Consider the following 23981-nt stretch of genomic DNA (forward strand, 5'->3'; position numbering starts at 1 on the left):
TGTAGTTTCGTGGGTTCTTCAAGTCCTCGGCTTGGAATTAGCAAGAAATGAACAGGAAGAGGAAAGGAGAGCTGATTTGACACAAGGAGTAGATCTGTTGCTTTTTCCAGTAGCACAATTATTGCCGTGTTACCTGGTTTTGTTATTAATTTATCTAGCGTCAGCAATGTTTTTTTTTTTTTTTGGGTTAGAGACTAATACCCACGAGTCCTGGTTCAGTATAAAACTCGTGGGATTTGAACGCCTCGGTCAATACTCGGCTATCCCTACAATAAACTGCTTCAAAGGTGAAAAATAAAGGTCAACACACGTAAAGAAAAGCGGAAGATCCTGCAATGTACTCCAACACCTCAAGCTGTATTGATTCACAGCTAAATTAGCGCCTGACCTGCGTATTGGCAGCTGTTATGTGAAAGACTTACTGTTTACGGATGATTTCATTAATCAAACAAAACGGGGCCATCTGTTTGAGAAATCCAAAGAAAAGATTAAGACCTGAAATGTTGTGTGCATTTCAGTGAGTGACAGCACATCGTGATGCAGTTGGCAACTGGCTGAGATGAACTGCGGGGGTAGTATCTGACCCGGTGGGGTGTAACCTTTTGCTTCGGTATCTCGTAGCTTCAAAGCCTCAGTGGTGCTGAATGTAAATCATCAGGCGGCAAGCATGCAATGAGGCCCACAGCCGTCAGCCACAAATCAGGTGTGTGTCAGAATAACGAGGGGATGACACAATTTGGTGTGGTTCGACTTCATTTGTTTGTGACGGTACCGTGTTCGTGTTAGTTCATTAACCCATAAGAACCCCCGACCCATTTGTGCCGAGGGGAAGAATCATGCATGTAGACCAGGGGTCTCAAACACGCGGCCCGCGGGCCAAATGTGGCCCGCAGGACACTAGTTTGAGGCCCCCGTCTTGATATGAAAGTTTAAAGTTTGATATGGATGCTGTATGGTATCATGTACCCAGAAAAAAATATTACGTTTGATTAATGTTTATGTTAAAGGTTAAATAACTGTTAATAGTTATTCTCCCTATCCATGTGGAAGTGGTACGTTTTTGGCTTTTTAAGTTTAAAGAAAATAACTTGGAGGCTACTGTTTAGGTCGCTAGCTCGCTAGTTTGTGAGTTAGCATGTGTCTCAAGACCTTGCAGTTGCGCAATATGTTGTAAATAAAAAGAGTATAAATGTGACTATAGTCGTGTTTTGTCATGTCTACAGGGCTCTAATAATGCTTTGTTCATTTTAATCTGAAAAAAAAAATTTGTCTACCCACCAACTATATGTGGTTTCTTAAGTTTTTATTATTTGCCGTTTTATTATTATTATTATATTTATTTATTTATTTATTTATTACTGATTGATTGATTTTCTTTATTCTTGATCTTATTTTGTGTAGAAAAATAAAAATGAAGATATTTGAGAACAGTGGAATGTTTTATCAGAGCTTTTCTTGTAGAAAACCGGAACCAAAGCAAAGTTTATTCATTTTTCCGTTTTTAATAAATGCGTTTTTTTGGGTTTTTTTTGGAAAACCTGTTGCGGCCCAGCCTCGCCCAGACCCTAGCTCCAGTGGCCCCCAGGTAAATTGAGTTTGAGACCCCTGATGTAGACCTTTCAAAGTCGTCCATGTGGTGGCAGTGTTTACTTACCCGTCCCCCCACCCCCTCAGCAACCAAATGGCCTGTAATGTTTCATAGCCTGCAACTATTTCAGGTTTGCAAGGAAAATCCCGTCTGTAGCAAAACACTATCAACTCCTTTGAGGGTTTGAAAATAATATGTTAAAATATACAGCACACATACCACATTAATATACAGCGATTAAATGTAGAGTACAAATAGATCATTTTCAGACATAACATCTCAACTTGAAAAATATGAATATTTAATCATATGAAATATTAAAGAAAATTCATGTATGGGTGGGTGGAAGCACATAGTTATGATCCTACGCTCTATATCTATATACACTGAGATGCCAGATTGTCTCCCATTCTGCGTCACTTCACCACCATAGTCTTGCTCCTTCTCTTTCCACTGTATACTTTGTATTTTTGCCTTTCTTTGTTATTTTTTGTGTGGCTTTTTTTGTTGTACTTTTTTTCTTCACTGCAACCTTATGTTGCAGACACCTTTTGTTCTGTATTTGCATTAAAAAAAAACATGCTCCTCTTGTTACATTAAACCTTTTTACTTTACTTCCATGCCTGTCAGCTTTGGGGTCCAAACTCACAGCTGTGCCCCCCTTGGGACATCAAGGGGATGGGGGTTCCGTTTCTTGCCTACCAGTGAATAAAAATATCTCTTTTTGTCTTTTTGAGACATGCTCCTACCACTCCAAATCATACTGCTAGGTTGAAAGGGACATTCTCTTCTGATTTTGGATCAACATTTGCAAAAAAGAAAAAAGAAAAATTATATTACATTCAGCTCCATAACACTGTTTCTTCAATTGTCATTGGTTACTACAAATGAAGCTGACAAGCTAAATTCTAAACGTACAGACCAGGTTAAAACTGGGGCATGACACCAAAGAAAGGTTTGTGGATGAAAGGCTGAAATAATCAAATATTTACTTTTTTCGACACCAAAGTCTTGAAATCTTGTACAACACAGTTTATTTAAAATATACACAAAACTACAAAAGTCCAAAAAAAAACAACACATACAGATACTTTTTCCACTGTGGCTCTTTTCTTTTCCATTGTCAAGGCACCACGGGGGTGCCAAACTGGAGGTGTTTTTTGTGGTTCTCACCTGGCTCACTTGCTGGGTAGAGTGCTGAAACGTTTGCATAATGAAGTGGGAGAAGCGTTATTTCAAGTGAATACCCGCCTGTTACCTCCCATTTCAACATTACTTGTTTTTTTGTTATAAATATGAAAGCCAGAGCACATTTGTCCAGTTTTTACTATCCTATCATTAAAATGTCCAACAACGTTTTGCACCGTTGAACGAAATATTATTAAAAGTGAAAATTTTCAATGTGATAATGAAAGTGACTGTGACAGTCAAAGGATTCATTAAGTCTTCCAGCTGCCTTAATTTTTTAATCATGATTAAATTATCTCCGTGCATCGGGCAGCATAGGTCAATAGTGAAGCAAATCATTAATATACAGAGTGAACAATGGAACTTTGCAAGTCTGTGACGGTAAGAGTTTCCCATGTTTTTATATATAATTCTGAAATTGTTTCAAGGCAACCAAAGCAAACACTTATATAAAGACAACAAAATGCTCTAGAAATGATGTGTGATGTGTACGTAAGTCAACCTAAATTAACTTTTAAGTCATTCACATTGTACACGGAACACATGAATGGCATGAAAACAATAGTAATCACTCAACACAATACGAGAATGAAAGGCGGCTGCACGGTGGCCTAGTGGTTAGCGCACTGACCTCACAGCTCGGAGACCCGAGTTCAATCCCACCCTCTGTGTGGAGTTTGCATGTTCTCCCCGTGCATGCGTGGGTTTTCTCCGGGTACTCCGGTTTCCTCCCACATTCCAAAAACATGCTAGGTTAATTGGTGACTCCAAATTGTCCATAGGTATGAATGTGAGTGTGAATGGTTGTTTGTCTATATGTGCCCTGTGATTGGCTGGCGACCAGTCCATGGTGTACCCCGCCTCTCGCCCGAAGACAGCTGGGATAGGCTCCAGCACCCCCGCGACCCTCATGAGGATAAGCTGAGAGAGGAGAAGCTGCAGAAGGGTACAGGATCACATCCTGAGTCAACATAACACTCAATGGGATCCCCTGTTCATTCTGGTCTTCCAGTCAGACCATAAACAGCCTTTCCATCCCAACAATAAATTGCTTTTATAGGAGCAGAGCCTTTTTTACCAGTTCAAGGACCCAATCTTTATCCTTAATTAATGTCTGTGATGGCTTTTCTTTTTCTCAGCGCTGCCTTGGTTGGCGTTATGAAGTGCAAAAAGTTAATAAGTGACATTATTCATGTTGTGTAGCTGTGAATGAGACACACACACTGTACAGTATCCACCCACATCACGTAGTAGACCCGCCTGGCAGCCTCTTGGCACTGCTACAAGCATGCAATGCTTATTTCAGCTCATGTTTATGGACCAAAATTAACTAATAATTGATTTATTGGGGTGCACATGTAAACACAAAACAGTGACAGCTGGAACAACATAACCAAAGGACCACTTGTTTAGAGAAAGCGTATATTTATCGGCTAAATGTTGCAATTTCAGTTGCAAAAAAAGATGCGACTTTTACTGCGGGGCATTGCTGGCTATGGACTCATACTAAAGCAAAGTTAAGTTGGGAACTTCTTGGCTTCAGAGTACAGGAAAACACAGGACTGGGCGTTGATCCCTGTAGCAGGGATGGGCAGGCCATTTGTGTTCTTTTTCCCAGAGACTGCTATATTTATTATGTCTATTGTTTGGAACACAGAGCAAGTCCATGTCTCTGTGCATGTCCATGTGTGTGTGTGTGTGTGTGTGTGTGTGTGTTTGTAGCCCCTGTCTGTTTGCTTTGCAGTCTCTGACTTGCCAGCTGGACTTAGTCCAATGCTGAAAATAACATTCACGAAAGGCTGAAGATGGCTGAGGAAGAGGCTGAAGATGAAAATTGTGACCCCCTTGAGTCTAAGAGTGAGAGTCCCCATCATATGTCACCAAGGCAATAGTAAGGCAATAGTATTCTCATGGCACCTCATTAAGTACACCAGCACATACTTCTCTTCTCATAAGATCAAATGTTTGAGATTTACAAAAAGTTAAAGAAATGTATTCTTCTGTCATGTCATGCTTTCTTCCTGTTTATGCTTTGCAGGCAGCTTTGGTGCTTTGTGTGGCGGCTGGGAGGCGTGGCAAGGAGGCAGGTGGAGGCAACTGGCAATTAGTCTGATTCAAAAAGCCATGTCCACACCAGGAAGATGCCAGATTGTTCCATGCGGTTGCCCCCCCCTGTTGATGTGAGCTCCCTATTCTATGACTCTACTTCCTTCCTTCTTTCCTTCCTTGTTTGTTTCCTCTCCTCCAGTTTCCATGCTATGTCTTGATTGTAGTTTTTTGTATGTTTAGTCATTTTTTACAACAGTGTCTTAGGGCCATATTGAAAAAAAAAAAGTGACATTTTGACAATAAAGTCGTAAATTTACAACAACAAAAAAAGCGCACTGACCTCACAGCTGGAAGACCCAAGTTCAATCCCACCCTCGGCCATCTCTGTGTGGAGTTTGCACATTTTCCCCGTGCATGCGTGGGTTTTCTCCGGGTACTCCGGTTTCCTCCCACATTCCAAAAATTGTCCATAGGTATGAATGTGAGTGTGAATGGTTGTTTGTCTATATGTGCCCTGTGATTGGCTGGCCACCAGTCCAGGGTGTACCCCACTGAAGACAGCTGGGATAGGCTCCAGCATACCCCGCGACCCTTGTGAGGATAAGCGGTAGAAAATGTAATGTAATTTTGGGGGAACAAAGTCGTAATTTTACGTGTAATCGTTTCCATAGCTGTCTCAGGCAATGCCTGTAACATTACTTTTATTTTCTCTCATAAATTCACGATTTGTTTGTTCTCAAAAGTTCGTATCATTTTAATAGTCTGTCGTAATAGGAGTTTGTGCGCAACATTTTTTAAAATTTGCCTTGAGATTGTTGGCTGTGATAATAATCGCAATAAAACACCAGATACAATTAAACAAAAGCAAAAGCTACTATTGCCTCATTCAAGTCCTTTGGCTTTTTGCCCCAAAAGCCTTTTATCATCGTCCCCAGAGGAAGGTTTTTGTTTGTAAACAATACAACAATATCAACAACAAAACTAAAGACACACCAATATTTGTGAAGAATGGAAGGAGAAAAATGAAAAACATTGATCTCTCACTTTAGTATCAATCCAATACTGATACTACACTTGATACTTCACTTATCGATATTTGGATCGAGCCGTCCACCCCGAGTCCTTATCCCTATTTCATGGACATATATGGGAGGACTTTAACTCTCCTTAAAGATGCCAGCTCAGCTTCTCAGAATTTGAGCCATCAGGCATTGAGCCAAAATATTCAGTCTGTGACTTAAAATAGAATCAGCATTGGGAAAAAGGAAAAACATTTATGGGTTGCAGGGCATTTCCCTGTCTTGTTTAAGGGTCTTAAAAACAAGAAGAATATATCACTCAACACTGCAAACTTTTCACTACTCCCAGATGAAAATTTAGAATTGTGAATGTGAAGCGGCATCACATGGGAAACTCCGACATATCTCCTGTTTCTCCTTTGTAGCTAATAATATATTTAATAATATTTTATTTAATTTTGGACCTATTAAGAAGTAACTGTATTTACAGGGAAGTGACATTCCTGTTGCTCTCTGTAGGCTGATCTTGGGTATCGGCAGCAGGTTGTGTGTGTGTGTGTGGGGGGGATTAGATGTTTTCACTGGGGTGATCACAGTCGACTCCTGTTGAGGCACAACATGCACGCTAGATTGTTCCCACGCAAATGACTGGGGGAGGCAAGGGGGTGGGAAAGGTAGATGAGATGCAGAGCACACATTGATTGACAGCAAAAGATACAGTAGGCATGAGTGATCACCTGCCACACTCATTTAGAGGCTCTCTGTTTGTTCATGTGCTGGTCGGCATCAACACTGAAGATGGATCTTTGGCAGCGTTTGCTGGATGGACCCATAGGATGGACCCTAATCCTAATGAAGATCTAAAAAATAGAATTGTAGAAGAGAGAACTGTAGTAGAACGACAAAAACCGGGACGTACAGAAACTTAGGCTCCACTATATACTGGCTTGATGGACAAATAGAAAAGTCTGGTTTATGTTTCTGGTATCCCGGTGCTTCGAATGCATCTTAAAACTGCAGGACAGGGCCTTAGTTGCTCCCTAGAGTCGGAGCAAATGCGCCATAAGAATGCAAATGAATGTAAATTAGGGTGGAGAACTACCCGGCCTGACTGTTTTGATTTAAAGGATAGGTTGTCTTTCATGGCCTGATGTTAGCAACCCTCTGGGTCTTTTTTTTTTTTTATCAATCCTGCATATCTCTCTAGAAGTGCAGGGCAGGACTTTGGAACATTAAATGCTCTAGGCACTTCCAACTTGCATAATACTGTAATTAAGATCCAAGAAAGTGAGGGAAAGAAGTATTCGGTTTGCAGAACATGACTGCGTACATGATAGAGAAACTTTAGTAGGAAGGAACAGAGGTTAGATGTAGTTTGTTAAGACCATAGCTAAAATAAAATTTGACATTGGAGATGAGGCCTTTTTTTTGTTCTTAATGCCAGATGTCATCTGATCAACCTTCATTTGGGCTGAGGATCCTCTCGTGTCTTGACAAATAGATATGATCGGATCAGATCATCAGGGCTGGGGACATTTTTTGGGTCTACCATTGACTTATTTTTTTATTCCATAACACCCAGGATATTTTAAGAAGTTTAAAATGACTGTCTTACTGCATCCAACCACAGTAGCAGTGGCATGCTGCGAGACACCTAGCTTATAAATCGTTACAAATTACATTAAATCAATTTTTTTGCTGTCACGATACACCATAATCACCATAGTCTGTTTTAAGGTTCACTTCATTTTGGCTACAGTAAGGGAACAAAGCTGTTAACAAAGCTAAGTAGTGTTGCATGTTAATAATTTTTTTAAAATAGAAAATGGAACAAACTTCTAGCAGGTAGTTTGTCAATTTAATTAGTAAATATTAAGAAATAATATATAATATTTACAACAGGGGTGTCGAAAAGCTAAAAGGGTGGACTGAACTGTATTTGTTTACAAGGTAGAGATAAACACTTCCTGTTTGCACTCACAATAACTTACAACTCGCACATGCTCAGTTTCTATTTTCCATTGATAATGAATTGAGTGGTTCACCTTCACAATTATGCAAATCATCACTAATATACCCACACTCAATTGTCCATAGGTATGAATGTGAGATATTGATACCGTGCTTTTTCAGCGATAACGGACGATACCGATCCACGGCCGATTGATCGGCGCACCCCTAATATATTAATATTTTTGCTGATATTATCGCTTCTAAAGGCCGTGGTCTTCAACTTTTGATCAGCTGATCAACAGCCTATTTCACTTTAATTGTGGTTTGCAAAAAATTGCAAATAAATCGGAGCTCAAATCCAACACAAGAAAAATGGTGTGTGCTTGACAGGTTAAGCCAACTGTGAACAATGGTACATCCTGTGTGCTCAGAAAGGCGACCATTTTGGCAGCGAAAGACTGTTTAAGACCAGTGACATCTTTGGATGCACACATATTGGGCCATTTTAACCATGCCATACTTGGGCATGATTTCGCCTCCCCTGACACAGCACTGCTCTCCAGCGCTGTCTTACAGACCAATGTCTTACCTTTTTTTTCTGTTAAATGACAGAAAAATGACTTTTAAGAGTCACTGATTTATTGAGTATTTAAGTCACAATTCAAAATGAATTCCAGTACTTAGTCAACACAAGTTTATGTTTTCTTGCAGCTTCAGACAAAGTGGAATTATGACCAAAAGTCTCCACAAACCCAAAATATATAAGGGATTTGACGCAATGTCTTGTTTTTTATCTTGCTGTGAGTAGAAATGTGTTTGCACAACGCCACATCACGTCATGCCCTCTCCATGGATCTACGTCTCCATAGAAGGTCAATCCAAAGTGACTCATGCATGCGGCATATATATTTAAAGACCCTTGATTGCATTTTCCCGGTGGCTGCAGTCACTTCTGATGAAAACCAGAGTGCAAAAAAGCAGTACTTCATAGAAAAGGAGGCTGGAATACTGGAAAAAGTATATATGGAGGGCACAGCAGTGGTGTAAAGAAAATAAATAAGAATGATTGACAGCACATCTGCTGTCCTCGTTGTTTGTGGATGTTGGTGCACTTTGCTCAAATTGAAGATTACGAAAACATGTAATATCACAGCCCGACTATTGATACTCACAGCCAAAGTGAACATAAACCACGCACACACACACACGTATGCACACAAACACACACATTCTTACATAACAAAGTTCTAAAATGTGGAGGGATGACACCATACTGTGCGCCAGACAGGCACAGTGATGGATCAGATGGATCAATCACTCTCTTGCTGTTAATCTGGACATCAATCACCAGAACAGTTGCCAGTGATGGGTAAGTGGAGCAGGGGTTGAGGAGAGCTGAAAGGTTGTTTAAACCACATTGAACACATGATGGGAATCTGTATTGGTTGATGGAATCATTGTACTATGTATACTATGAGACACGTGGTGGTTTCATCCGGTTAACAAAAGGAGGACAGACTGAGCAGAAAATGCGCTTTTCACATTATACAGGCACGTTCACTCAATTACAATATCGTGCAAAAGTTATTTGATTTCAGACAAAGGCTTCGGGCATTTTTACAGTTCATTTACTGATTAAAGCATATGACAGTGATAGCACTAGTTACCAGTGTGTATATAATATTTGACTTTATATATGTAGAATAATATATAGAATAATGAATTCATACAATATAAGATTTAGATTTAGATTTTAGATTTTTGAACTACTTTAACTTTAAATTAAATTCCAATTTATTAAGGTGCACACAAATCGCCATCGCCCGTAGGGTGGGGGTACATGTATGGCAAATGGCTTTTTTAACAGGTTCAGCTCACCACCCCCTGTTGATCCTCAGTGGGAGTTATCACCACCGCCGCTTTCACCATCAACACCCCCCACCCCCTCCTCGAGCTGCCCTGTGAGGTCCCTTAACCCACCACAGGATAGTAACAGCTGGCCAGGTGAAGAGGCAGCATCTAGTCTGTGGGACCTGCTGCAATAATGAAAGATTAATTTGCCTGGTAACAAACCATCCATTCATTCATTTTCTACCGCTTATCCTCACGAGGGTCACGGGGGTGCTGGAGCCTATCCCAGCTGTCTTCGGGCGAGAGGCATTGTACACCCTGGACTGGTCGCCAGTCAATCCCAGGGCACATATAGACAAACAACCATTCACACTCACATTCATACCTATGGACAATTTGGAGTCGCCAATTAACCTAGCATGTTTTTGGAATGTGGAAGGAAACCGGAGTACCTGGAGAAAACGTGCAAAAACATGCAAACCCCACACAGAGATGACTGAGGGTGGAATTGAACTCGGGTCACCTAGCTGTGAGGCCTGCACTCTAACCACTTGGCCGGTAACAAACCATTGCTGTCAAAATGCTATTTTCACTGCATGTACTCTATAAGAGATTTTGAAGGTTTTTTGTGCTGTTTTAAATCCATATTATGTTTACATGATGTAAATGACAAAGATTGACTGAGGAAATCCTGTATGAATTTGAAACAGCCCGTTTTGTAACCTCTTAGAAAACACTCTCGGGTAAGTTTGCGGTTTTGAGTAAGGCCGGGGCTCCTTCCTATTCCTCAGCTTTCTCACAGTGGCGGCTCATCGCTCACAACGTCACCATGACCCCAGTCATCAGGAAACATCCATTGTTGGAGAAAAGAACAGGGGCAAACAAGTGATGTGAATTGTACACCGTAGGAGTGGATATGTCATTCTTCCTGTTTGTAGGTTCTCAGGAGTGCTCCTTTTTCCCCATGTAGTGAATCTCTCATACACAGACATGTTGACAATGCTATTCTTTTCTGTGTGAATTCTTAAAGGTAAAAGTGGTGGCAAAAGGGGGGGGAGCTGCAATGAAAATAGACCAAATCAATGGCACTTCTAGCAGGTAGTTTGCCAATGAATAAATTACATTAAAATAAGTTAATAAGTAAATATTAAGAAATAATATATAATATTTACAACAGGGGTGTCAAAAAGCTAAAAGGGTGGACTGCACTGTATTTGTTTACAAAGTAGACGCATGACTTCCTGTTTGCACTCACAATAACTTACAACTCGCACATGCTCAGTTTTTGTTTTCCATTGATAATGAATTGAATCATTCACTTTCACAATGATGCAAATCATCACTAATACACACTCAATTGTCCATAGGTATGTGAGATATTGATACCGTGCTCTTTCAGCGATATCAGACAATACCGATCGGTGGCCGATTGATCAGAGCACCCCTAATATACAAATATGAACACACTTATTTGTTCATATAACGCACCCATGCTAACTTTGAGTGTTAGGGAACAGACTTTCAGAAATCAACCAATCAGAGGACGGAATGTTGATGCCACTTTCGACCGGCCATCCAGCTGGCCTTGTGACATACTAAGTCTGAAATCTGGTTAAACGAACAGCCCCATTGCTAATGTGACATGGGCCAGCACTCCTGATTCTGAAGGCCCGGGTCAGATTACATTGATATGGGAACATATAGAAGCTTAAATTGGATTGGACACAAAAAACATACACATACACTAGTGGAAGCAGTGCAGCAAAGAGACAAAATGAAGATAATAAAACTGTTGGGAATATATTAATACAATGTCATTGAACATATACTAGAGTTTACGTTGTGTTTGACAGTGTTTAGGCCAGCAGAGAAGGCCTTGCTGGCCCTGCCTGCAGACCGATTACAGTTTTGACTGGCACGAGGCAGAGAGAGAAGATATATATATATATATATATATATTATATTATATTATATATTATATATTATGCATGATACACTATGTCCACTCACTGAAAGTTACAGTGTTTCGGTTCATCTTGTGTTCTGTGTTACTAAACAATAGAAGTACTACTGTTGTATAAATACCATATTTATTGGAGTAATTTTCTTTTGAAGTAAAACCAAAACTCATATTAATAATATGATCGTGAACAGCTGTACTGATTGTTACAAAAGAGTGTTTCGACACCCTTCCCCCTTCGTCTCCATCCCCTCACATCATGCCTGAGGGGGTGTTCTTCAAAAGTGTTCTTATTCAGCTGTGTGTGTGTGTGTGTGTGTGTGAGAGGGCTCACTTGCAGGTCCCCTTACCCAATAGCATTTTATGGCATGACCGCTGGGCTATCAACATGACAATGTGACAATAGCAGGTCTTTTTAAAAGAGATCCTGTGTTTGTTAAGTGTTTCCCCCTGCACAACAGCCACGGGGCAGGGTCAACGGACCTGTGAAGTACCCATGAAATAGGAGGACCAGGCTGAAAGGCCTAAATAGCATTCATACATTTTTATTCTGAATTTAAACACGAAATAAATGCTATGTATTAGGCCTACTTGCTTGTGCCATCACTGGTAGATACCTAACCTTTGCAGGAAATTGCTTTGTTACTGCAGCCATATTTAAATTATGAATAAAATTTAAGAGTATTAAACTAAGCCTAATTAATGTAGTTAAGAAAATGCTCTTTAAAGCATTAAAAATAATGTAACCAAATTATTGCCAAATTTACTTTCTTATTACACAGCAAGACCAACAATATTGATAGTTTTTTTAAACAAATCTCTGTGAGTCAGGTCCCTAATCCAATTAAAGTCCATCATTTTGTTCATGCTACATCATCCTCATCTACTCGGTTTCACACTCAAGGCAATAGTAATTTATTGGCGTCCGTAGTATAAATAACCAGCAGTTAGAGAGGCAATTCCCGCACCATGACACAGCAGTCCTGACACAGTGAGGGGGAACTACCGTTGTAGCTACGAAGCCTTATATCTAAAGTCCAAAGTGACCGCATCTACCGTATCGTACCGTGTTAACAAAACAATGTTAAGTCAACATAAAAAGGCCTTTTTGATCTATTATCACCAATTGCTTTTAAAGTATACTCACATTACCTTCCTAGCACAACTGCTCATCAGCCAATAGTCCTTTTCGGCTAAAATTAGACTGTGACATGCTGTAAGCTTCAATTATTTGGAAAAAAACAAGTACTTCTGAAACAGGAATTTTTAGCTTGATTGGTGTGACCTCGTCTGATTTACTGAACCCTGCTTTTCTTAAATATAGCCCGTCTATTTTTAGTCCTGTAGTTTGGGAAAGTGATTACAATTGGTCTAATTTTGTTTGTGCTAAGTGAATTATTTGTGATAGTATGATTGTCTTTTTTCTCCTCTGTCTTTAAGTGTTTGTTTTCTTTCTTGTGATAGTGTACCTGAAAGCAACATTTTAGTCCTGGATATCCAGATTTGTAAAACAGCACAAGGGACATAAAAACAGAGGTAAAGGTTTGGTGCTTTTTGTGACTTTAAAGTATTGTATTTGGTGTGCATATACAGCGGGGAAAATAAGTATTTGATTCCTTGCTGATTTTGTAAGTTTATCTCAGTCATTTAATGAAATGCATCACCCACCCAATGCCCTTTTTATACCATTGTTGCAAAAAGATCGATTGGTTTCTAACTTTTATATAACAGCAATTCCACAGGGGAGTATTGTGTGGGCTAGTTATGTTAGCAGATTAGTCATCAGTATAATAAAACTTGCTTGTGGAAAGAAGAAAGTTTTATGGGTGTTTTTTAAAGCCAAAATCACATAAGTATGAGGCTAATTTCAAACATATCAACAAAAAAAGTTTAGCTTCTGTTCTCATACACTGTCTCAGTTATTGCACAATATTGGCGTAACAATCTGTTGTCGCCCACCAAATTGTGTTTCAAATTTTGCGGCGATACTTGCATTTTCCCAAACTTATATTAATGAATCATGCTATTTTATGTTTTAATACGACCTCTTATTAAAAAAACACACATTGAAGCAAATTTTCCTTATTTTTGTTGCATGCCTAAAACAAGCATTTAAGCATAAACATTGACTAAAATACTGGTAATGCTGGTGTTACCTAATAAAAACAAAAGCTACTGTTGCTCAACTCAACTCAACACTGAACCCATGACATCACTTCCTCTCCACCTGGCACTAAGCTCCTCTAAAGATTGCATTTTTTAGCGACACATGGCTCTATTTTTGTCTTTAATGGCTTATTTACTCTTATTACATATACTTATGTCTACTATAATGCGAGTATAAAGGTGACTATTTAACGTCTAGGACATTATGTTCACGTTTTAGTTGCAGTTTGACTGACTAAATAAAATCTTTTAAATGTGGAACCCTGCAAGATATTGTCGTAGCATGTTTTTTTTCATTTTATATCATTCTCACAAATGGCAGGTAAGTTCCACACGGCAGACATGTTTGTTTTGGCTTTGGCACGGCTACACACTGTGAAGGAAAGTGGGTGGGGGAGGCTTCTCCAAGACATGGAGCAAGACAATGCACACAGGGATGGCGACAGGCTGCAGTCTGCAATAGTAGGAGCCAGCGGTGGTCAGCTTTTGTGATCGGCATTGAAAGGCATTTATTAGCTTAAGCCAATCGTTTGTTTTTCCATTAAAATAGGCTGATATTGATTGGTGGCTGATTGCAGCATCCGTAATTTTTACCGTCATAGCGTAGATGCCAGATACTGTTCAAGCAGTTCAAGCACCCCCACACAAATACATAAATTATTTTTAATTGCTGGATGACATCTAAATTGTTGTTTATGTACATTCCAGTCTTACTTTAGCTGAGAACAGCTGTACATATTAAGTAATTACAAAATAGACTTTTACTATACTATACTTTTACTATAATAAACTGTTTGGAAGTTTTGCCTGCACAGGCAGTCACTGTTGGTTGCGCAATCCCGAGGACAGCCGAAACAAACCGAATGCCGCTATGCATGACGGGAAAACAGTCATCGTCAAGTCGCCATCTTGCCTTGATGTAAGCTAGTAGGACGAACAATCTCGCTCTGTGATAATTCATGCTAAATAATAACTGTTAGTGAATACTAGTAATAGTTTTTAATAACAATTTCACAAGGACCTTGTGCGAACTTAAGGTACTGAGCACGGTCAAGCGACAGGTCTTTATATTTGGTTACGAGTGGTCAACATGGGCCGCTCTCGGAGCCGAAGCTCATCCCGGTCGAAACACTCAAAAAGCAGCAAGCACAGCAAGAAGAGGAGCCGGTCGCGATCGAGAGATAGGGAGAGATCAAAGAAGCGGTCCAAGTCGAGAGAAGCGAAGAGGAGCAGGCGCCGAAATTCTCGTTCCCGGTCTCGGTCTGCTACAACCTCGTCTCGCCGGGACAGGGCTGCTTCCCCTCCGGAGCGCATCGATATCTTCGGAAGGACATTGAGCAAGAGAAATGCCCTCGACGAGAAGCAGAGGAAGGAAGAGGACGAAAGAAAAGCTGAAATGGAACGGCAAAGAAAGATGTGAGTATTTTGAACCAGGTTAATGAACACGAGTTTTTCACCCACATCACACCTCCACATGCTAAGCTAGCATATTGGGTTAGCTTATGCAGTGGCAACCTAGGCTAGGGCTATCCAAAGGGAGGCCCGTGGACCATTTTGGGCCCTCAGCTTTTATAAATCGGTCCTTGTAATTTGAAAAATAAGATCAATTCATTAGTTGTGACATGTTATTAGAGGTTAATATACAATTTTCAATGTTTTGTTCTGATGGCACAGCATAATGAGCAACTAATGATTATTTTCTTAAGCAATTAATCTGAATAGTCCAAAACAATATGAACCAAACAGTTAGTGGCTTGGTCAGAAAACAGGCAAACATGTTAATCACTGTTTTTCCAAAACCAAAATCTTCCTTTGCCCAAGAAACAAAGATAATACGTCTACTTTTATGGATGACTAAGGAAATAAGCTGTATTCAAATTTCGAGAGGTTGAAATACCAGAACGGAATACCAGAATAGTTGCTGATTAAATGGGTAATAACTATCAAATAACTGTTGCAGCTCTGTTGCATGTTATTACATTTTACATGTAAACTAGCATCTAAATAAATGACTGAGCCCTAGTTTAATGCTTGCATCTCAGTTAAGGGCATAGCATAAATTGGTTAAGACTGCTTCTGTTGATAACAAATAATGTTAATAAAAATTTTGTGTAAAAGGTTTAAAAAGTTGACTGTACAGTTCATAAATGTTTTGGGGGAGCGACAGTTTGTCTTTGGAATGGTTTTGTATTTGCATTGTTTTTTCTGGGCAAAACCATTTTAAGGCAGTTATTTTACTGTGTGATGAGCAACAAAAACATATCGAAGGCTACAAATGTAGTTTTCCATTGGGAATCACAATGGCAAATCAAATTTAAACATACCTCCCTGTTTTTTTTTTTTAACCAGTCGTCAACAGGAGATTGAGGAAAAACTTATAGAAGACGAGACAGCACGGCGAGTGGAGGAGCTGGTGGCCAAGCGAGTGGAAGAAGAGCTGGAGAAGCGTAAGGATGAGATAGAGCGGGAGGTGCTGCGACGCGTTGAGGAGGCAAAGCGCATCATGGAGAGACAGTTGCTAGAAGAGCTGGAGAGGCAACGGCATGCTGAGCTGGCAGCACAGAAGGCCAGAGAGGTAACACTCGGTCGTTTGGAACGCAGTCCCTCCTTTCCCTTCATATTTTTCCCGATCCTTCCAGTCTCCTCTGCAACTTTGCGGAGACGGTTTAGTGGCCCACCAAGTCCTTATCCTCTGCTATGGTACAAGTCTCACTGCCGATGGGGCAATTGAGCCTAATTTCTACCAAGCAGTCCATTCGGGCTCAAATTGGTAATTTGTGTGTTAGTTGTCAAAGTTGTGAAGGATGTCTAGCTGATGTGTGCCATGACATCTTGGAAGGAGACACCAAAGTTTGACAGTGGACAAAAACTCATTCATCCCAATCATCAAATACAGGGTGACCCAAAAAACTGTGGAACGAGACACTACAGATTGACAGTGGACAAAAAAAATCATTCATCCTAATCATCAAATACAGGTTGACTCAAAGAAACAGGGATTTTTGAATCGCGTATTGGCAGACATGAGCAAGTGGCAGTACTGTGACACAGTGACCTTGAGCAAGTAAACACTCCGCCATTTTAGTAACCATGGATCAGTGGAACGGTCATCACCATGTGTTAGCCATCAAATTTTTTTTTTATAAAAAGCGTTGATGGTTTGACAGCTGTGCAGAGTGAGTTCTTAAGTTTTTACAACTTAGGACTTAACCAAGAACTTTGGCTGAGTTTCAGGATAAAATTCACAGTATCCCAGCTGAGATGTTGCATAGGAATCACAACAGCAGATTTCAAGAATGCATTCTTACGGGAGGACACCACCTGTAGGAAGTAAAAAAAAAAATAAAAAAAAAATGGCATGTTTTAAAGTTTCAATTACAATGAATATAATTTTCTTCCATCACTCTTGGTTTTATTGGAATGTTAAGTTTTTTGTGTCATCCTGTACCTCATTTTTAGTATATATACATACACACAAGTCGTCCAGAGGGCCTACAGCCCACCCTTTCAAACGCCTTCCCATCCAATATCAGATCACATTTTCAATAAAAGTTCTTTTTAAAACTCTTAATTTCTCTGCAAGTGCCATCTTTTACTATGAAGTGGGAAACGAATCAGGGGAACAGCCATGTTTACTTATTGAATTGACTGACAGTGTCTCTAACTGTTTCTAGTGTTTTGTTATGGTACATTTTCAACCTTTAAGCTTTCAAAAGGTTTGCAACGGCAGAGGGCATTGGGTTTCTGTTCTAAACCACACAGTGGCAAGATGAGTTCATGTACTGCTTGGTGGAAATGAAATTGTGGCTTTGAACTCCTTGAAGTTGCATCACACAGAAAGTATTAGCTCTCAAAGTGAAATGTACTATGCTGCGCACTGCTCACTTAATTTGAGTTTATTGGAGGAAATGAGACATATGAAATAATTTAGAAAAGAGTCATTAAATCCTAGTACCTGCAATATATATGTGTATAATACAGGAATATCTGAAAGCTGTGGGATTAGCCCAGAATTACACCGGATGATCTTGGTAATAATATCAACTGAGTTGGGAGCAAAGGCACCAAGACAATTAGTAACACACTCGCCATAATGGATTGAGATCATGAAAGGTCCTTTTGGGAGAAGACTAGGGAAGTTGCTGCGTTAGGGGGCGGGGAAATGCTGAATATGACTACCCCTTCTCTTAAACTCTGAGGTGGAAACATTCTCCATTGGGGCTTTTTCTCTGCTCAGGGTACAGGAAGATATCACCATATTGGCAACAAGCTTTTGGAGACGATCAAATCTAGTATCAGTATCTGAAACCGATAGAGTGGAATTCACATATAGGAAATTGCCAATATCACCTGCCATTTCTGATCTACAGGCCATGTCTATGCTTAAATGTTGTCAGCAAACATTGCCAAGAGTACCAGCGAACTTCTCTCTCTACACATTCAGTGCAGCCAATGTCCTCAGTTTTGTCTCACACACTTCAGTGCTCCGCCTGGCATATTCACAGCCGCACAAAGCAGGCAGACATTTGCACAACACAAAACTTCTGGGTCGCTCCAATATCATACTTTTGCCGGTAGAGGGCTTTATCACAGCCTTATATAAAATCAACAACGATAATGCAGTGATGTAGAAGTTATGTGCAATGTTAAGTTTATTTAATTTATTTGATGTGGACATCACCATTACATTGGACAAACCAGATCCATTGTTTGAGTGTTTTAGCATGTGCTAATTCGCAACACTTCTGTGTTGTCAGACTGTCTGTGAAGCCCTGAATGTGTCACGTTGAGCGCTTGTGTGGGGGTTTGGGTGTGTTCTGCTGCATGTGTGGAGACAGCCTTTTGCTGATATTCTCCAAGCTCAATTCACTAATATTCTTTTTTTTGTGGTATATATTAAAACAAAAAGAGCGCCGGCATCGTTAATTATCCATAAAGTATCTGGATCAGATCGGAAGATGACCTAGGGATCGGTGCATCCTTAGTTTCTTCAAGTACCAAGCCATGTTTGGTTTTGGATCAGATCCTTATTTTGCTCAATCAAATAAAAATAAACGTGTATATATTTGTAATTTTGTATTTATTATCAACGGGATGAAATCATTCCCGCAGCTGCATACAAATTGTCACCAGACAGCACCACACCTCCAGACATATTCTTTTTACATACCTGGCTAGCCAATGTTACTGTTTCATGCTTCAAATATCACAATTGCTGTATTCTTACGTTTTGGTTTGACCTTGACAGTGAGGATTGTACCATGGTACGAGTAGCAAATCGAATGGAACTCCCATCTATTTCCTACATTGAGCTAATAGACTACTCTATTACTGTTAGTGGCCCAGTACTTCTAGGGTGAGAGATGTAGACCATGCACCTTATTTGCCTACTATAACCTTTTCCAGTAACCCCAAATACATTTCCAGTTTTCCTATTACAGGGCTGACGTACATTTTTCCTGTTTGTATGCACTTATGACAGACCACTTAGCCCCTTTTCCACCAAAAGTCTTGGAACCTTTAGTTTTCAATAATCTGTGTTGCTAGAACTAAAATGCACCGTCTTACAGAAGCACAAACAAAGTGCAGCATTCCTAACCGCCACTACTGTTGTGACTCGCACAGTTACTTTCCTTTACTTTGATAAAGCGGACTTGTTGTTGTTTGAGACAATTGCGCTCGTACTACAGGCTTAGCTTTCTGTGTCAGAAAAAAACACATTTTATTTTTACTCACATAGACGACATGGACATGGTCTTTGTCATACAGAATGGCACATTCAGCCAAACAATCTAACAATAACACTATTAGTAGTTAGCAAACAAGCCAAATGACTTACATTTGTAGCATTTAAGAAGTTACAGGAATAAGTGATTTACATTTTGTCAGTCGTCCCTCTCACCAAACTTTAAGCATATCTTGAAGTAAACAGAGCCAGAACTTCACCAACCGCTCACATGCTTTTTGTCTGAAGCACAATGTAAAAATGTTAACTCCAACAATGGTAAGTATGTGAACATCAATTTTTTATATGTGGCCAGTAAAATAAAAAGCTCAAAGTAATTGTCCAGTTCTATACATGTGTTCAATGCTGCAAACTCCACTTACACTTAAAGGTTCCAAATTTGCCAAACACGCACACTTCCAGGCTAAAGTTTCTGCTGTGGAAAAGGGGCTTTTGTTCTGTACAGGTCATCTTGAACAATTCCAAGTCTTTTTTTAACAATCTTTTTTTCTCCTCTTTTGATACAACAAACAAATGTATAGCAGTAATTTTGGTATGCCATGGTTCACTAGCTTAGGTTTTACATGTTTGTTTGTATTGACTATTTTACACAAGACAAGATAATTTGCCTTCTCAGAAAACAAAATGTACTTTGTGTTTTACTCATGACTTCCTTCTTCTATAGGGCTGATTGTAAAGATTGATATTGTTATTTTGTAACCACCTTCCTAACTAGCACTTGACCTGAGCTGGCCTGCAGCCTTTCAGCTCAGCTGTGACTTGTGTCCTGTTCTGTAAGTGTTACCGTGGTCCGGTCCTCCTCGAACACACACAAACACCACTTTGTGCTGTACTCTCTCCTTCACTCTGCTATCATCTGGGGCTGTGACACTGCACAGAAACTTAAAAACTAAACTCCAATGCGAGCTGTGGCTGCAGGCTAAGCAGTGCAGATATCAGTTATAAAGAGGAATTCCTCGGGTGCGGTCTGGCAGAGTTCCCCCATACCTACCTACACACCCCAGGAGCGCTTCTCTCTCTGCAGGGGCCACAGTCCGGACGAGACAGTAAATATTCAACTGTTTTATGCTGAATGCTTTCACCAGTTGTGTAGGTACACAGGCAAGGAACATGCGTAGGTATACGTGCATCGGTGAGCCAAAATTATTCCCTATTTTATTTGTATCTTGTTATTCTTGTTTAGGACAGATATTGCATAATTGTTTTTCTAGATTGTCACTGATATGTGTTCTTTGAGTGCGATGAGTGGGTTCCCCCTGAATCGCTGTGTGAACTTGCTAATTATTGCACAGTACTAAAAAATGCGTCAGATGTGGTTAAGCTTTTCAGCATTATACTGTAGCGTGGGTGGGGCGGGGCGGGGGGTCCGCACTCTATATTTCAAACAATGTGAGCTGATTGCAAAGAGTGCCACAGTATGGTCTTGTGCAAGAGAACAAACTTCTCTGGTGTATTAAGTCAACTGAGTGCGTCTTGGTGGTGAGTGCGTGTGACAAGGGCAAGCATGTGGATGTATGTGCACAAAGTATGGTGCAGCTGTAGCCTGTTTGTGCGCTAACATGGCACCGTGTCACCCCTCTAGGAAGAAGAAAAATCTAAGCGAGAGGAACTCGAAAAAATCTTGGAGGAGAATAATCGTAAGATCGCCGAGGCCCAGGCCAAACTGGTATGCCCTGCTCTTTTATATTTTTTTGTACTTTTAATGTCCGGATCCCATTCATTGATAAACACTTCAACTCATAACTTCACATATGGGGCATGCACAGTAAAACGTAAACATCAACATCATGTGATACCGGCTTCCCCGAGTATTTCTTTCACTTGTTGGAATAACTCCATATGGAGTTCAATTCTTTCCATTTGAGCAAATAAACCGAATGCAACTGGAATATTTGGGTCCATGTATACGTGGCTAGTGTCATTAATGTTTCTTGTTTCGTACTTTTTTTAAGTGGGTTCTATGCCTCCATACCACAACACCAAACCCTGTCTCCCGATACCAGCTCATCCACATGTCTGATCACTTATGATACCTTGTATGATACCTTCCTTAGCTCTCAAGCAAATCCAGCCATCATCATAGGTATCTTGTGCCTGTGAATATTATCATTCTCAGGTCTAATCTATCAATTAGCAGTACATTTTTTGCAGAGGACTCTACCGCGGAACCTACTGAGTATGCCGCTATGCCCCCCCTCATGTAGTATTAACTGCATGAGGCACCATATTTGCTGAAATGGCTTTTAAAATTGAGCAATTTTGCTACTTTGTATTAGGTAATATGAGTGTAAAAGTGACTCTAGGGTGTCACGTCTGGCGAGCTCTAATAATGTTAATGTTAGTTTGCAGAAATTCACTATCACTGTCTGGTCTGGACCAGTTAACTGCGACAAGGGATTACTGTTGTATTGTTTTGAGGTCATAAGCCAACAGCTCTTAACCGTCTCCTTGCTCTTACAGATCCACTCTTTGTAATGTACAGTGCAATAATTGGCTAAAATGCAGTTCTTTAAATAGGCAACTTACCCATGGTCGACAGAAACCTGTCAGAAGTCTGCTTTAACCTCTTGCCCTTTTGATGCCTGTTGCTGTTGAGCATCGACAGATATACAACATTTCAGGATAGCAGTATAACTGCAGGCTCGGTAAACACTGTTAGACCAGTCACAAACAAACATTAAGCAACCTTCAACACCTCACAGTATTTCAACAGCATATAAAAGTCAAACAAAAATGGTCCTGTTATAGTGGCAATGATCTAGTAAATCTAATATAGTTGAACCTCGGCTTTCATTCATCCATTTCAAAGGGTCCGTCTAAAACCAAATCGTTTGAAAACAAACAGTTTTCCCCCCATAGGAAATAATGTAAATCCAAATGATCCATTCCAGGTGCACATAGATGCTAAAACCAAACGCTTTTACTGTAGAACAGTTATAGTTTACATGTAGAAAACAATGCAAAATGCAATTGTTCTTACAATTTATGCCTTTTGTGACTGCACTTATGTCAGGCTGAAGATCAGTTGCGCATTGTGGAGGAGCAGAGAAAGATTCACGAGGAGCGCATGAAACTGGAACAGGACCGACAGAAGCAGCAAAAAGAGGAGCAGAAAATCATCCTTGGCAAGGGCAAGTCTAGACCGAAGCTCTCCTTCTCCTTGAAGGCCACTGAATGAAGAACTGCTCCCCAACATCCCCATCCAGCTCTGCTTCTCATCAAGTACTCCAAGGTCGGCTGTTCTTCGTTTTTGGAAGTGCTGACAAAAGTTCGAGGAAAAAGGTGTGAAACATTAAACTTGCTCGCCTCTGGGAAAGTTTACTAAAGAGGAGAAAGACCTGGAAGGACCTGCCCCACTGCATCTTTACAAAAATAACTCAACTTTGTGCTTTAGTTTTTTTTCCATTTTTTTTTTTTTTTTTAGCAAAAGTGAACCTTTGCTGTACAATGCGCTGACATGCCCCTCCCTATAATGAGTCTTAACTTTGTATGATGACTAATTGCCCCTCTGAAATCCACTTAGCCAGCAACTGATGTACCAGGCCCGTCCCTGATGAAGAGGAATACAAAGCTAAGGTAGACCATCTCATGTGCTGCTTGGGAGTTGGTGTTAGGTTTTCCTGTTTTGTTTTGTCAAACTGTGGTAACACATCAAAGTGTGCCTTGAAAAGCACAGTGATTTCCTGTTAAGATGACAGGCTTCTTTTGTAAGCCCTGCCTCCGTTCACCCCGTTTCTCTGCATCCTGAATCTCATTGCATTCGTTATTGAAGTTGTAACGACACCCGATTTACTCCCAAACAGCCCATGACTGATCCACAAATCCATGCAGGACTTTAGGTCCCTCCTATGAGAATGGACCTTTCCTGTATGATGTCATGTTTTTTGTGACATATCAACTCTCCCAGTCTTCTCTCACGGTGTTGATTTTTTGTTAAAAAAACCAACTTATTTCCACAACCACATAACAGATCACAGCGACAACTACAAAAGGTGTTATTTTGTCAAGTTCAGTGGAGAACTGTGTATGCTTTTTTTGTTTATTTTTTTTTTAAACATTCTTTAGCCTTGTAATTGCAAATTAACATGGCAAGTTGCATCCCATGGTAAGTCTGGAAGGGTAGTGGATGACCAAATTCAGGTAAGATACAATTTGAGGTGTGTGTGCGTGTCTGTGTGTGTGTGTGCATGTGTGTGTGTGTGTGTGACAGCTGACTTCAAGTGGGTGTACTGACTTCATGTAATTTTCCTTAATTGTCAAAAATATGAACAATAAACCTGTTGGGACATCTTCAATCACTGACAGGTGCTTTTTTTGTTATCATACTTTGTCACATGAAGGGATATCGCATGAGTACATGTCAATGGAACAATATGCAGTCAATGTATCACCCAAGTTTTGATTTTGATCGATTTGACACCTAGTAAATAAGGCCAGTGTTGCTCCCATAAATTTATATGA

General features: G+C 40.1%; 1 protein-coding gene across 1 annotated transcript; it reads left to right on the forward strand.

Annotated features, from left to right (window-relative positions):
* Positions 1-14657: 14657 nt before the first annotated feature.
* Positions 14658-23822, forward strand: arglu1a (arginine and glutamate rich 1a). Its single transcript, XM_058082660.2, has 4 exons — positions 14658-15190; positions 16124-16349; positions 21103-21186; positions 22534-23822. The coding sequence occupies exons 1-4, from the start codon at positions 14865-14867 to the stop codon at positions 22696-22698; spliced, it is 801 nt and encodes a 266-aa protein (XP_057938643.1). The 5' UTR covers positions 14658-14864; the 3' UTR covers positions 22699-23822.
* Positions 23823-23981: the final 159 nt, after the last annotated feature.

The sequence above is a fragment of the Doryrhamphus excisus genome, linkage group LG12 (assembly GCF_037039965.1).
Source record: "Doryrhamphus excisus strain RoL-2023G ecotype Guam linkage group LG12, RoL_Dexc_Guam_v1.1, whole genome shotgun sequence".
NCBI classification, from domain to species: domain Eukaryota; kingdom Metazoa; phylum Chordata; class Actinopteri; order Syngnathiformes; family Syngnathidae; genus Doryrhamphus; species Doryrhamphus excisus.